General features: G+C 35.6%; 1 protein-coding gene across 1 annotated transcript in view; it reads right to left on the reverse strand.

Annotated features, from left to right (window-relative positions):
* Window positions 1–14788, reverse strand: part of LOC306876460 (kalirin-like) — a 244973-nt gene that overhangs the window by 106182 nt on the left and 124003 nt on the right. Inside the window, exons 10-12 of the mRNA XM_079427634.1 lie at window positions 13821–13943; window positions 7720–7911; window positions 1299–1468 (exon numbers count right to left, since the gene is read on the reverse strand). Of these exons, the coding sequence (XP_079283760.1) occupies window positions 1299–1468; window positions 7720–7911; window positions 13821–13943 (485 nt within the window). The remainder of the gene's footprint in view (window positions 1–1298; window positions 1469–7719; window positions 7912–13820; window positions 13944–14788) is intronic.

Here is a 14788-nt window from a genome sequence, read left to right on the forward strand (position 1 = left end):
ACCACCCACCCACCTTCACTCTGTCTACCTGATACGTACCTCATAGGGAGGAATACTAAAAGAAAAACCGGGAGTAGAATGGATCTTAGATCCAACTCAAGTTACTTCAACATCCCTCTCTTCCAAGTCTCCTCTGCTTTCTTCCCCTAAATACCTTATATAGGGTTCCCAAGTTTTAGAAATCTGTTGTCTTTTGTTCCTTAGACAGAGCCGTATACGTTCCAAATGTAATGTATTTGTAAGTTCGTCAAGCCACAGCTGAAAGGGAGGTGGTAGTTTATTTTTCCAGAATGTTAAAATAAGCTTTTTGGCCGTAGGGAATAAATCATTGTTGAGACAGACAGAGCTCGTGCTTTGAAACACCAAACATGATTAAAAACTCATCCGGTTCAATATGTTGCCCACTAATTTCAGAAATGACATCGAAAATCTTTGAAGACTGTGACATAATGCATAACTGTGAAGCAGGGTCGCATCAGCCGTCTTGCATTTGTCTTGCATTTTGGAGAGATAGTAATTGTACATTTATTATTAATTAATTTATTAATTATTGTAATAGTACATGTAAGTGCATGTAACGTGTAACAAGAACACCTTAAAATAAAGTGTTACCATATTTTTCATGATGCTGCACACTTGCAATGTAAGAACAAAATCTAATTTTATGCCGGGACCTGTTAAGCTTATAGACATTTCCATCAACCTTAAAACAAAATACAGAGGATTCCTTAATATTAACACAGTATTTCACTGGTAGACTTCAGTTATAACCGTATTTACTGTAAATACACTTTCTAGTTGTTTAAGGGCTCAAGGTTTGGCTGGTGAGCACAGTTCAATAAGATCCTGCTGTAACTACACCATTAAGTAATATTTCTTGACAGCCATTTAAAGCTGTTGCATATTCTGATTAATTTTTGTTGTAAGCAATATCAAATTCACTAAGATTTTATTTTCTTATATGTTTTAGAAGGTCATAAAACTTGGGTTACAAGTTTTACAGTGTAATTACACAAATAAATACTTACTATAGGGTTAAGCTTTGCTCTAGGGTTTTAATTGTGCTTAAACGTTTAGACACATTTGGTTGTTGATACTGAGTGTTGCCTTTCCAGGTTTGTTACAGTTTACATATCAAGGGTATGTAAACATTTGAACAGGATAATTTGTGTAAAATAAGTTATTTTGTCTATTTTGGAAAATATGTAAATACCCGTTATGCAACCTTTTAAAGAGAGATTTTGAAAAGTATTTGTAAGAGTGTAAACTTGCAAGTGAAACTATGTGTGTGTTGATACCTGAGTTGTTGCATAAGGTCTTCTCCCTCTTTAATGACATTGAGTGTGGCCTCCAGCGTGGCCGTCTGCTGCTGCTGAAACTGTTTGATCAGCTCCTGAACCGAATCCACTGAATCAGAACAAACTTCTTCCAGAAGCTCCTTTTGCAGGTCCTCCATCCATGTCCACAACTGCAACACACACATATATACACATTAACACATATACAGGCATTCAGTGGCAGTATTTCCTCATGCTATTCCTCCTAAATATTATGCACAATTTTCTGCACATTTATATTTTCATTAAGTTGTTTAACTATCAACATTTATTCTCTACAATGGAGCCAAAACCTGACCCATATACAAGCACAGAAACACACTTACTCCTGCAAAGACCTAAAAAAAGTTTCTAAACTTTTCTACAGACTCAGAGATAGAGTGACCTGTCTGCACAGATTATAACGCTCATCTAACAATAATCTGTCCTGAATCCAATATTAGAAAGCAGCCGGAAATATACGCTCTCATTTCTCATACCGCTTCCATTTTTAACATTTGAGTCTAAAAGATTAAACAGTATAGAAACGATTCAGAGAGTTCATTAAAAAACAGAACAAAATTCCCTCAAACATTGGAGTGCTGTGTGGTGTCATGTTTCCAGGTCAGTGCAGGTAACGAAAGGTTGCTGGTTCGATCCTTCAGAAATCATTCTAATATGCTATTATCCTATGATTTGGTGCTCTGTTATTATTATCAATTGTTATTGTTGCTCCATTATTAATAATGGTTCTTAGTATTAATAATATTGGAAACAGTATTTATTAAATAGATTGTATTTATTTAAAACAGAAAGCTTTTTAAGCATTTCAATCAAGTCAAGTCACCTTTACCTTAAACAGGAAAAACGTGTGCTGATAATGCAAGAGGACAATAGAAAAAACAGTCAGGCTTTCAGTTAACGTCAGTTCATTGTTGATTCAGTGATGTCATGATGTAGCGTTATACAAGTATTTAAGTTTTTATAAATTGTATTCACCCTTTTATTTATTTATTTTTAATTACCCCAAATATTTGAATGCTGTATTGGTAAATAAATAAATAAATAAATGTATTTATTTATTTATCAATTTATTCAAAAAAAAATTTTCATGATTGATCAGCACCAAATCAGCATATTGTACTGATTTCTGAAGGATCATGTGACGCTGAAGACTGGAGTAATGATGCTGAAAATTCAGCTTTTTATCACAAATAGAAAACACCTATTTTAATTAATAATTATGTTTCACAATATTGCTGATTTCACTGTATTTTTGGTCAAATAAATGAAGCCTTGGTAAGCAGACGAAAAAGAAAAAAAAGGATCCCTACATTTAATTCCAAATAATGTCCTAATAATCATATCATAACATAAACAGTTTCATGAGCCAATGTTATTTGGCTATCAAATGAAATGAACAAATATTCATTTCAGCGATGTGTATTGTAAATGTTTCAGCTGGCAACCATAAATAGAGATAACAAACAAACAGACTTTCTTGGGAAAAGACATGCAACATTAGATGTGAGGAGAACAGAGATTATTTGTCAGATTTTGCATAAATGAGATGAGATGAGAGAACTGCCAAATGATTGTTGGCTGTTGTCATGACAATTTGTGTGCATCTTCTTTTCAATCAAGAATCAGCAAAAAAACACCAAAACTCCCACGATTTTTTGTTCCTCTGTAAATAAACTTATGTCACCTTTGTGCTGCATTCAAAGTCTCTGTAAACACATTCTCGCTGTTCCATGTGGAGGAATAAAAACACTTTTAATTAATTTTGCTCGCATTTAATTAACTTATGAGAAACAACTCATGGAGCCAATCTTGCTGATGGATTGAGTTACTGAACATGACCAGAGAATATCAGTCACACAGGCATATTTGATAAACACAGATCCATCTTTACAGTGTTTACACCTTTGAACAATGAATGGCCATGCCGCTTGTGATTATTTGATAAGGATTTTAAAAAAATGCTATAGAATTCCCATGACATTTTAAGAATTTCCAATCAATCCCTGACATTTCCAGGTTCTCCATGAGCGTGGGAACATCAGCTCTGCCAGATGCAGAACGAGAGCCTGTAATGATGAATAAGGCCTTTCCAAATCTACCGTGAGGAGGCTGCTCATGTTTAGCTTTAACATGTTGCAGGCGTAGAGCAGCTCTGCATGAGGATGTGATATTCATGATAGATGATTCCCCCAACAGCGGCTTGAGACACACGGAGGAATATTATTCATATGAATCACACACGAGAGCTCTGAACAGCAATGCATATGACAAGTTTTACGATGAAGGAAATCACCCACATTAGGATAAAGCTAAACACAATGGATACATTAAACCAAACCACACAGCAAGGACATACAGGGATTCCTTACAGAAATAAACACGGCCTGCATGACACTTCAAGAGTTCATTTCTCTTTAAATTGGTTTCAAACACAGCTGACATGGCATGACTTGTTTGCCTCCTTTAAAGGGTTAATAGAGTTACAAAGCACAGTGGTGAATGTGATGTTGCCATCCCTGTGGTTTCCATAGTAACTGTATCTGCGGTTAATCTGGTCACATTATGAATTAAGAATACACTTCAGATTGCTATGAGACCATTGCAGCAGAACAACAAGATAAAAAATATAGGGTTATTTCCATTGCAACTGGAAATTGTAAACCAAATATATAAATAAATAAATAAATTGTGTATTTAAAGCGGTCATGAACTGCCTTTTTGATTATCTTGTACTGTTCTCTGAGGTCCCCTTATTTTTAGAGTGACCAGACGTCCCGTTTTTCCCGGAACAGTACCGTATTTTAGCTCTATTATCAGTGTCCAAACTTATTTTGAAAAAAATCATGTTTTGTTCTGTATTTAAAAATGTATTTATGACTGGGTGATCAGAGCGAGTGGTAGAAGTGTTCTGTCCCGCGAGAACAAGCCTAATCAAAGGTAACTAAGCTTGTCATAGAACAAAATTACCATCCAATCACAATTCGTTATCGATTAACTTGCAGTAAGTGTAGGCGGGATAGGCGTAATCATGCTAAATGAGATACAGAAGTGCTCTGTCGGCCACGCCCCCGCGCAATCCCAGTTCTCCTTGCACCTTAATTGTCAGATACACACACAGCTGTCAAAATGTCCATTGTGTGGAGTATCTCACGTAAATACAGTCAGTTATGGCTTAAGTGAACGTGAACAGGTGGATGAAAACCAGATATGTGTCAGTAACATTCGGTCTTAATGGGACAGCAGCCTAATTAAATACCTGTCTGTCTCATTAATGTTAATCAAACAACAAAATATCTTAAATAAATGTATACATGTTAAGTAAACCTACTGTATTAGAAAAATTTGTTTATTCAATATTTTATATACAGTATATATATATATATATATGTTTATATATATGTAAATTTAGATTTTATTAAATAAAATCCCCCCGTCCCATCCCATATTGAACCATGAGAAATCTAGTCACCCTACTTATAATGTTATCAATACTTTTACATCAAGTACATCATGATTTAGAAGAATTAGGCTATTTTCTGTCATGTTTTTACCCCCTCATCAGAACGCTCTGTTTGAATAGGTGTGGAGGGTTGTAGACTCAGAAGTAAACGCCCACTGCTACAATTGGCTAACACTTGTGTATGTTTGACAGCGTACATTCCTCATAGATGGACGCTGCTGTGATTTAGGTCAAAAACGCATAAATATTCAGTACGCAATAGTGACCATGCAATGAAAACAATTACTTACAGTTACACACTTGTGTGGTGCAACATTACTGTCAGATCCAATATAGTCACATGGCATAGTCTTTTTGTTTCAATCTTTCTGAAAATCCCATGTCAAATTGTGCCATGTTTGAAAATGAATCCGTGCTAAAATGAAGTGAACAAAGGAACAAGTTCTTACTGACGCAGTCTGGATCTTCATTAAAAATAAAGTTCATCTACTCAAAGGAAGGCAACGCAAAGACTGTTTTTCCACAACTTGGCACTGCACAGCGTCTTGTTTTATTTGGAGCATCTTTATCATTTGGTTTCTGCGTAGACCTGCATTTGCCGCTTTCATTTACACTAAATGTGTGAATCGGTGGGTGGGGCTAAACGGTCAGTAATGTAGAATCGGTGGGCGGGGTTAAACAGGCAGTGATGTAGAAGTAGGCGTTGATCTTCGATTGCGGAGCTGGGGTTTATCCACACTATTACACCATAAAGTGACACATTCCACAAGCTGTTGTTTTGGCAGACTGGCTTCAATATAAGCAGTTTTTAGACTAACAAGAAAGTTTTTAGTTCTGGAACTTACAAGATGTTTTTATAGAACAATGACCTCTTACATGACAAAAGATCAAGGGAATTTTGATTTCTGTTCATGAAAATTTAAAGGAATATGAAATCAATATATTTTGTTCTGACACAAAACTATCTAGCATAAACATGAAATATGTATGTGTACTATCAAGCTAGATTATACAATTGCTCAAGTTGTATAATATGCCTGTTGAATTTGTTCTGTGTCTAAACCATTTACAGAATCTACCTTCACCTCACACTGATCTTAAGAGTGTGTGTGGGTTTCCCGGCTGAAATTAAGTGTTTCTGGAGTGCTGCAAAACCTGAGCATTTCTGAGGGCCTCTTTCAATAGGAGGGTGCAGAAACTCTTCAGGACAGTGTGAAACTGTAAATGTTTGGCCTTCAGGAGAACCTCCTTTAGCCAGGAACCGCTGATGTTAGTCTCTGCTCACATAATGTAGTGCTTTTTACTCTCAACACACACACACACACACACACACACACACACACACAGCTGTGAAATGGAATGTGTTGAGTATAAACACTACTGTAACACATTTAATCAAACAAGACATCCACACAGTTAACAGCTAAGGCGCAAGGCTGAGTCTTACATTTGTACCACTTACCAGAACTACAGCTATTTGATTTATTACATGGTAATAACACTTGTATTACATAAAAATTAAAAAAAAAAAAAGTTATTAAAATTACCAAATACTATATTTCTATTTCCATATGCTACTCCATATGAAATACAAATCACAAACACACACTCTAAAATATGTATGTTAACAATGGACTCATTTTTGGTCTGTTTTTATTTCTACTAAGAAATTTGAGGAGAAACATTTCTCGATTCAGACGGTAATTGTTTATCATGGGGTTGCAAGCTATTTTTACATTTACAGGGGTTAGACTGTGATTTTATTGCTGTCCGAATCCATAATGTCGTGGTTTTTGAAATTCATTAAGTCTATTATGAAAATATGAAAGAGCAAGCTCTGAGCCCTTAATAAGACATGTTTCTTGAGCACCAAATCAGCATTAGAATGATTTCTGATAGAAAGGAAAACTTTTATTCAGTAAGGATGCACTAAATTAATTAAAAAAATGGCAGTAAAGATGTTTCCGTTGTTACAAAAAAATATTGTATTTAATATAAAGGCTGTTTTTGAAAAACTATTCATCAAAGAATGCTGAACAAAATCTTTTACAGTCTACCCAATAAATATTAAGCAGCAAAACTGTACTCAACTGTGTCAATAATAAGAACATATTTCTTAAGAAATAAAAACAAAAATCCACAAAAATATGAAGCAGCAGAGCAGCAAATCAGCATATTAGAATGATTTCTGAAGGATCATGTGACACTGAAGACTGGCGAAATTATGCTTTATCATCACATGAATAAATTACATTACAAAACAGTTACTTTAAATTGTAATATTTCAAAATGCTACTGTTTTAAATATACTTTTTAATCAAATATAGGTAGCCTTGGTGTAAATAAGAGGCTTCTTTTAAAGACATTTAACCAAAACTTATTTTGCAAATACCGTAAACGTACATTAAGCATGTTGTTATTCACCTTGAAATAAATGTGTGTTTTACAAGATCTTAGTCTCCACAGAAAGAGCGAGCGATATCAGGACATCAGAGTCAGTCGTGAGAAAAACACACTCCTACAATCGCCATAAATCAACAAAACTATAGCTCACGCAAGTGCTCCATGAGACAAGCACAGCACCAAACCCCTCCTAGAAAGATGGACAGTGCCACTTAACCCTCCAACATATTTACACTCTCTGTCCTTCTCAAATGCAGGGTCCATGAGGTGATGGATGTAGCGTGATGTCACATTACTGCATAATAAATCACTAATAATCACTGCTATTGACTGCTGCAGCAACGTGCCTTATACACATCAAGAATTACGCAATGGCAAAAGCGTTTAACGTTTCACACAAGATCCTGATTGGCATCTGGAGAGGTAAACAGCGCCTTCTTCTAGCACATCTGGCACTGCTCAGCAAAACCTCCCAGCATTCCTCTGTAATCCACCTGGTATGTTTGTCAGTCTTACCTCTTTAGTGTGCGTGTGGAAGGAGACGGACATGTCCAGCAGTAGTTTTCTTTGTTCAACTCTCCTGACGAAGTCCTGGATCCTGACCTCCAGGTGTCGCGCTGCCTTATAGATCTCCTCAGGGTCACACTCGCCCGTCTGGGCCAACTGCTCGGCCGCTTCCAGGAGTTTATCTGCATTAGTGTAGGTGTTCTGATCCGGGAGAGAAAAGACAAGGCAAAGCTTGATCAATAAATGTTAACATTCATTTAGATAACTTAGTGCTTTATACAAAATACAGATTGTTTTAAACCAGCTTCACAGTAATAATAATAATAATAAAAAACAGTGTTACTGTTGTAAAATGAATAAATTATGAAACAAATTCAATTTCAGCTCTACAGAAGACAATAGAGTCATTATTTAGCTCAGTTCAGTTTGATTCAATTAAGTTCAATAACAGTGTCAGTGTTGGAAAGTTAGTGTATAGTTCAACTGAGGTCAGATGTTGTTCTCAATATTAATACATGTCCAGAGCAAAAGAAAGTGACTTCAATGATGTTTGATGAATGGTGATGAGTATTGTGATGAATGCCTTCTCATTTATTATTTAAATGGACCACAGTCTCTACTACTTTTGTAGCACTTGTTTATTTATTTACTTTTTAAAATTTAGTTCAAGGTATACTTATAAATTTACTCAATAATTCTTGCAGCAATAAAAAAGATAATTTACTCATAAAACTTTTTTTCACTAATACAAATTTGTATTTCAATTACTGCTGCTCTTTCAAACTTTCTATTCATCAGAAAATCCTGAAAACAACAACTACTACAGCTTCCACAAAAATATGAAGCAGCACAACAGTTTCCAAGATTGATAATAATTAGAAATGTTTCTTGAGCAGGAAATCAGCATATTAGAATGATATCTGAACTATCATGTGACACTGAAGACTGGAGTAATGATGCTGGAAATTCAGAAGTTTTGATCACAGGAATAACAATTACTGTAAATTTCACAATAGTACTGTTTTACTGTATTTTTATTTTTTTACGAGTAAATGTAACATTGGAGACCATAAGAGAATATTACAAAAGCTTATAGTCCTAATATGCTCATTAACTAATACATTTAAAGGGTGCCAATATACTTTTATTAAATATTCATATTTGAATTAATTACAGATCTGTTATGCATTATATTAATGACTTGTAAATGATGGCTATTATAAGAGTTTGTCTGTTCTAGTGGTTCTACCCACTGATTTGTAATTTTTTATATTTATTTTTTGCTTTGTTTTTTGGAAGTTGTAATTATGACAAGCACTATTGGAGTATGTGTTATAAGAAAATACTATTTCAGTCTTTCTACTTCATTCTTCTTTCTATACCATCTTTGATTAGATAAGTTGATTGATGAAGTGGATCTTTATTTTTCCTTTGCTTTCTGTACATACAGTAATCCATAAACTTGTCTAATATTAGTTACAGTAAAAAGCCTGAGAACTAGCTCACTGTTTTCACCACATCGAGTGATATATTGCTGCTTTAAAATACATTAGGGATTGGTTTGGGGTTAACAGCACTAAAAATCTATTATATATCCTGCATTCCTGATTTCCTCTTGATCTCTCTCTCTCTCTCTCTCACACACACACACACACACACACACACACACACACGTACATACATAAGACAAATTAGATATGAATCCATCTCTATCAGCATTTGGCCTGAAAGTGTCTAGAGGTGTTTTTTTGTCTCATCTCTTCATCTTCGTCAGTCTGTTCTTGGATATTATATGTCTGATAAGCAGATGTCAGAATAACAAAAGCTGCATATGTCTCGCTGGTTACCAATAATGGCTGAGCCAAAACAAATCCCTTTGGCTTATTTAGACGGAGTCAGATTGTCTCGAGCCCTTCTCATGACACTGAGACTCACGATCTGTCATCCGGGTTATTATGGATTATTCATCTCAGGGGAATTATGTGGATGAGAGAGGCAGGTCTTAGTGGCCAGTGATCTTCATCTCTTCTGTGTGCTGTCAGATTAATACCGTGCAATGTATTTAACATCACTTTATTTAACAAATATCAGTTCAGCAGGATCCTGTTTAAGATTACAAAAAGTGTTAATTCAACTCAAATTTGTCTAGTTTGTATATGACAGCATTGAGTAATTAGATTCTAACATTTCCCATACAATGAAGTAATTCACTGCTTAACAAGTGTAGTAAGATGCATCGTTGTAGAAACTAACTAGCTAGTCATAACTCTTTCCCGAACATGGTCACATCTCTGTCGTTTGAACCACATTGGTTCAACAATGTAGAACTATATCATTACATTATGCACGCACATGTGGTGAAGTAATAACTTTTACTAATTAATCATGTTAGCTTGCTTGTTGTGCCCAAGAGTATGATCTCTTGAAGTCCACATGTCAAAGTATGCTTCTAACTACAAGTTGAGAGCCGTAGTTCAACCAAGTAAATTTGCGATGATGTTTGCGATCCAAGAGGGGAAACAAACCCCGAATGGTTAATTTTAGATTATGAATGATGAATGATCATTTATATAGCGCATTTATTGTGTATTGCCGTACACCCAAAGCGCTTTTACAATCATGAGGGGGTCTCTCCTCAACCACCTCCAGTGTGCAGCATCCACTTGGATGATGCGACGGCAGCCACAGGACAACGGCGCCAGTGCGCTCACCACACACCAGCTACAGGTGGAGAGGAGAGAGGGTCATAGAGCCAATCAAGTGGATAGGGATTACTAGGAGGCCATGATTATGGGCCATGTAATTCTTCACTGATTATTTGGCCAACATGGCTTACAATCTGACTCTGTAAGAATTTAGTTTTGAGACCAATTCTCACTATTAACTAGTTGCTTATTAGCATGCATATTACTGTTTATTAGCACTTATAAAGCACATATTAATGTATTATTCTGCATGACCATATTTTAGACTTGTTAACCCTACCCCATACCTAAACTTAACAACTATCTTATTGACTATTAATAAGCAGCAACTTAGGAGTTTATTGAGGCAAAAGTCATAGTTAATAGTGAGAATTAGTCACTAAACTAATGTGTGACCAAAGTCTTTTATGCTCACCAAGACTGCATTTACTTAATAATAAAAAAAATTCTAAATTTCTAGTTATTTCTAATAACTGATTCTTTAATACATTTTGAAATGTAATTTATTCCTGCGATGTTAAAGCTGAATGTCCAGCATCATTACTCCAATCTTCATGATTCTTTAAAATAATAAATGTAAAAAATAAAAATAAAATTGTAACATTAAAAAAATGTTTAATGTCACTTTTGATCAATTTAATCCCTCCTTACTGAATAAAAGTAATAATAATAATTATAAAAACTTACTAACCTCAAACTTTTGAATGGCACTATGCATATAATCACTTAATGACAGAGCTTATGGTAAGTCTCTTTTGAAAGGCTAAAAATCAGTTTCACCATGGAGAAAATTAATGGGATTTTGACTTAGGGAACTCGACTGTTGCAAAAGAGTATAATGACACTGGAACGCAGAGGTTATCCAATCACAATAGAGATTGTTTACGTACAGAAGTCTTAATGTCTCAGCATCAAAAACAGCATTTTTTTAATTCTTAGGGTCAGTAAGTGGTGGATAATAGTGATGACTAACTGAATTACGGCTATTTTAGTGCTATAAGCATTGAGTAATATTATAAGTGAACTAAAAATATATAATAGTGTGACATATGTCCCTAATGCATTGTACCTGCAATACCTGCCATCAAAAAAGTGAATCAACATAAAGACCAGTAGTCCAGTTGCTTTCTTTGTTCAACAGTACAGTATGAGGGAGGCATGTGGCGGTTCTCCAATACAATCAGCATTCAATCATGTTTACTTGGCCTTTGTCTTGTGTGCAACATAGAAACAACAGCCTGAAAAGACACATCTTTCTTCCAAACCTAAAAAGAGACCAGTATTTCCACACAACTCTCTCCAGAGATGAATCTACAACAACAAAATATATCTAGTGTGAATATTCACACTTCTATTTATAAGTTACTTACAAGTAATTAGGATGAACTGTAACATTGAGTCGTTTGAAACTACTTTATAGAATAAATATACAATATCTTCTGAACTCATTGCCCATTCAGTAAAGGAAACCATCTGTAAAGCTCTTTTGATGGAGTTGAAGTGTGGGCTGTCCTCTGAAGCTCTTCGGTTCGCTGTGCTACCACCACTGCATATGCTGACATCTTTACAACATAATTTGATAAAATATCACTAAAGGGACAGACACTAAAAGACTCTTCCTGTAATTATCCAGAGGATTGTCTTCTTGTGGCTAGTGGGGTCTGTTTGAGATTTGTGCAGTATGGGAAATGCTCATGACAGAAACTTGTATTTGCATGGCAGGAGTCACAGCAGATGTGTGCTAGTGGGACACACAAGACTCAGGCTTACATTTGTCAGCATCTGATTCCAATTGTACAGTTAGACTGTGACTAAACTAGGCACATCATGATAAGCGATAAATCAAACCTCTTCCATGTTAATCTGAGTTTTCGTTTGTTAACAGCGCTCTGTACAAAAACATTCTGACAGTCAATTTGTATAGTCTCAGGCTCAAACAGCGTAGCCAATGGTCATTTAGAGTTATGTTTTATCAGCCCATATGTAAATTAAGCCATGTTTTTACAAAGGTTTGCATGGTTCATAACACTGATTTTTTTTGTTTGAGATACTTAAGAGAATGTTAATAAGTGAAGTGACATACTGCCAAGTATGGTGACCCATACTCGGAATTCGTGCTCTGCATTTAACCCATCCAACGTGCACACACACAGCAGTGAACACACACACACCGTGAACACAGTGGGCAGCCATTTATGCTGCGGCGCCCGGGGAGCAGTTGGGGGTTCGGTGCCTTGCTCAAGGGCAGCTCAGTCGTGGTATTGAGGGTGGAGAGAGTGCTGGACATTCACTCCCCCCACCTACAATCCCTGCCGGCCCGAGACTCGAACCCGCAACCTTTTGGATTACGAGTCCGACTCTCTAACCATTAAGCCACGACTTCCCCTTATAACATCAATTGTAAGTATATTCTGTTATTTTAAATTCAAGTATTTTCTGCTTTGATTAGGATTTTTGGCAGGTGTCAGATTGGCTGATTCCCAAATTGTAAACAATGGGTCAGTCGTTAACATTTAGACGACCCTATGCACAGATGTGATTCAATGTGATTCAATCTAGTCATTTTAATTATAAAACATGTGATTGAAAATTTAATGTGAGGAAGAAAAGATTTCCCATTTTTTTATATTTCCCTATGCAGAGTTTGCAACCCATTCAAATTGATCATGCAGATTAACCATATTGACCACCAGAAAGCTGCTTGGTTTGAAAGTGATTTCTTGGAGCAGTGCTTTATCCATCGCTACACAACTGACTAGTAATACAACAGAAGTTCAGTAACCGATAATATTTGGCCACAAATCAGTTTTTGGTTTTGGTCAAAATTGTTTTGTAAGATTAAAATCATTAACTGAAGTTTAATGAATGCTTCTCAGTGATTGTTAGTCATTTTGCAAAATACATGAACTATATTAGGTATTCATTATATTTTTACTTAATCTATCGTCTTTATCATTTAATATATATTTGAATAAGTCTGTCATGAAAACAACTGTTATTTGAGTGTTTGTTAAATAAATTTGAATAATTAATTGACTATTAAATAAATTGTATTTTCTGTTTTCAGAAAAATTTAAACTTTAATTTCAGTTTTGGTGTTTCTGTAAAAATGTATTTCAGTGCATGACTACAATTGACAATAGACAATGGAAAGTTTTGAAGATCCTTTTGTAAACCTGTTTAATGGATGTGCTGCTGGGCCTGCTGGTACTGCTCACATTGTCTGAGAAACTGTTTATTTTCTTGTTTGCAGTTATTTGCAGTTAGATTGATCTAACTGAATAATTCAATCTTAAAAAAAGTGGTTTAGATAGGAATGATGTGGATTAGTCTGACTGGCAGTGGAGGACTGCCTTGACTAGGTCTGGTTTGGATGAATCTTATAAGATGCAGCTGTTCTCTCACCTGTGCCACCTCCTCAAAGTCATCGTGGCGTTTCTGCAGGGCTCTGGCTCTGTGTAGGGATTTGCCCACACCTGTGTGCTTACTAAGGAAAGCCTCTCCATGATTCTCTATCCAGTCAATCACCTGCAAAATACAAACACACACAACCCATTCAGAGCCAGCAAAAAAAAAAAAAAACACACAACACAGAGCTGAAAGAGAGTCAAATGAGCTTCTGTTTGCATTAGTCTATTTAATTGATGTGACACATATAAATGCAGTTATTTAGGAAAATACACACAGGCTAATGCTCAGTGCCTGTGACTTCTCGTATACTCTCATGGGCATATGAAGAGAGAGTGATCCATCAGCATTGGTCTTCTGTCCAGAAGTGATTCAAAGACACTTTATTCTCATCCCTAAGGACAGTGTTTTACAAATAACATTCCTCCAACAATATTCTGCGATTAGACTGATAGAAATGTCACTCAGACAACACAATCAACATGTAGAGCTCCAACACTGCTGCCACTCTCAAACTAAACACTGAGAAAAGTTTATAAATATATAATCAAAGAACAAACTGTTTATTTTTAACGTATTTGTGCATATATTTATTTGTACATAAAAAGAAGACTTAATGGAGTTGTCAGTTTAGATTCATTTACATGTCAAATTTGTCTTTTATATTTCTCCTAAATTTCCTTAAGGTACATTAACCTGGAGGTGTGAGGTATCAAAGTCACAATATCTAACTACTGGGGTGCCTCAGGGCTCAGTTCTTGGACCACTTCTCTTCTCTATCTACTTGGCATCACTAGGTTCCTGCCATTCAGAAACATGGCTTTTCATATCACTGCTATGCTAATGACACTCAACTCTACCTCTCATTTCATTCTGATGATTTGACGATAGCTGCTCGCATCTCAGCATGTCTAGCAGACATTTATTTCTGGATGCTTATACATTAGGAAGATAAGGTCCTTTCT

Source organism: Barbus barbus, assembly GCF_936440315.1.
Source record: "Barbus barbus genome assembly, chromosome: 10".
Lineage (NCBI taxonomy): Eukaryota > Metazoa > Chordata > Actinopteri > Cypriniformes > Cyprinidae > Barbus > Barbus barbus.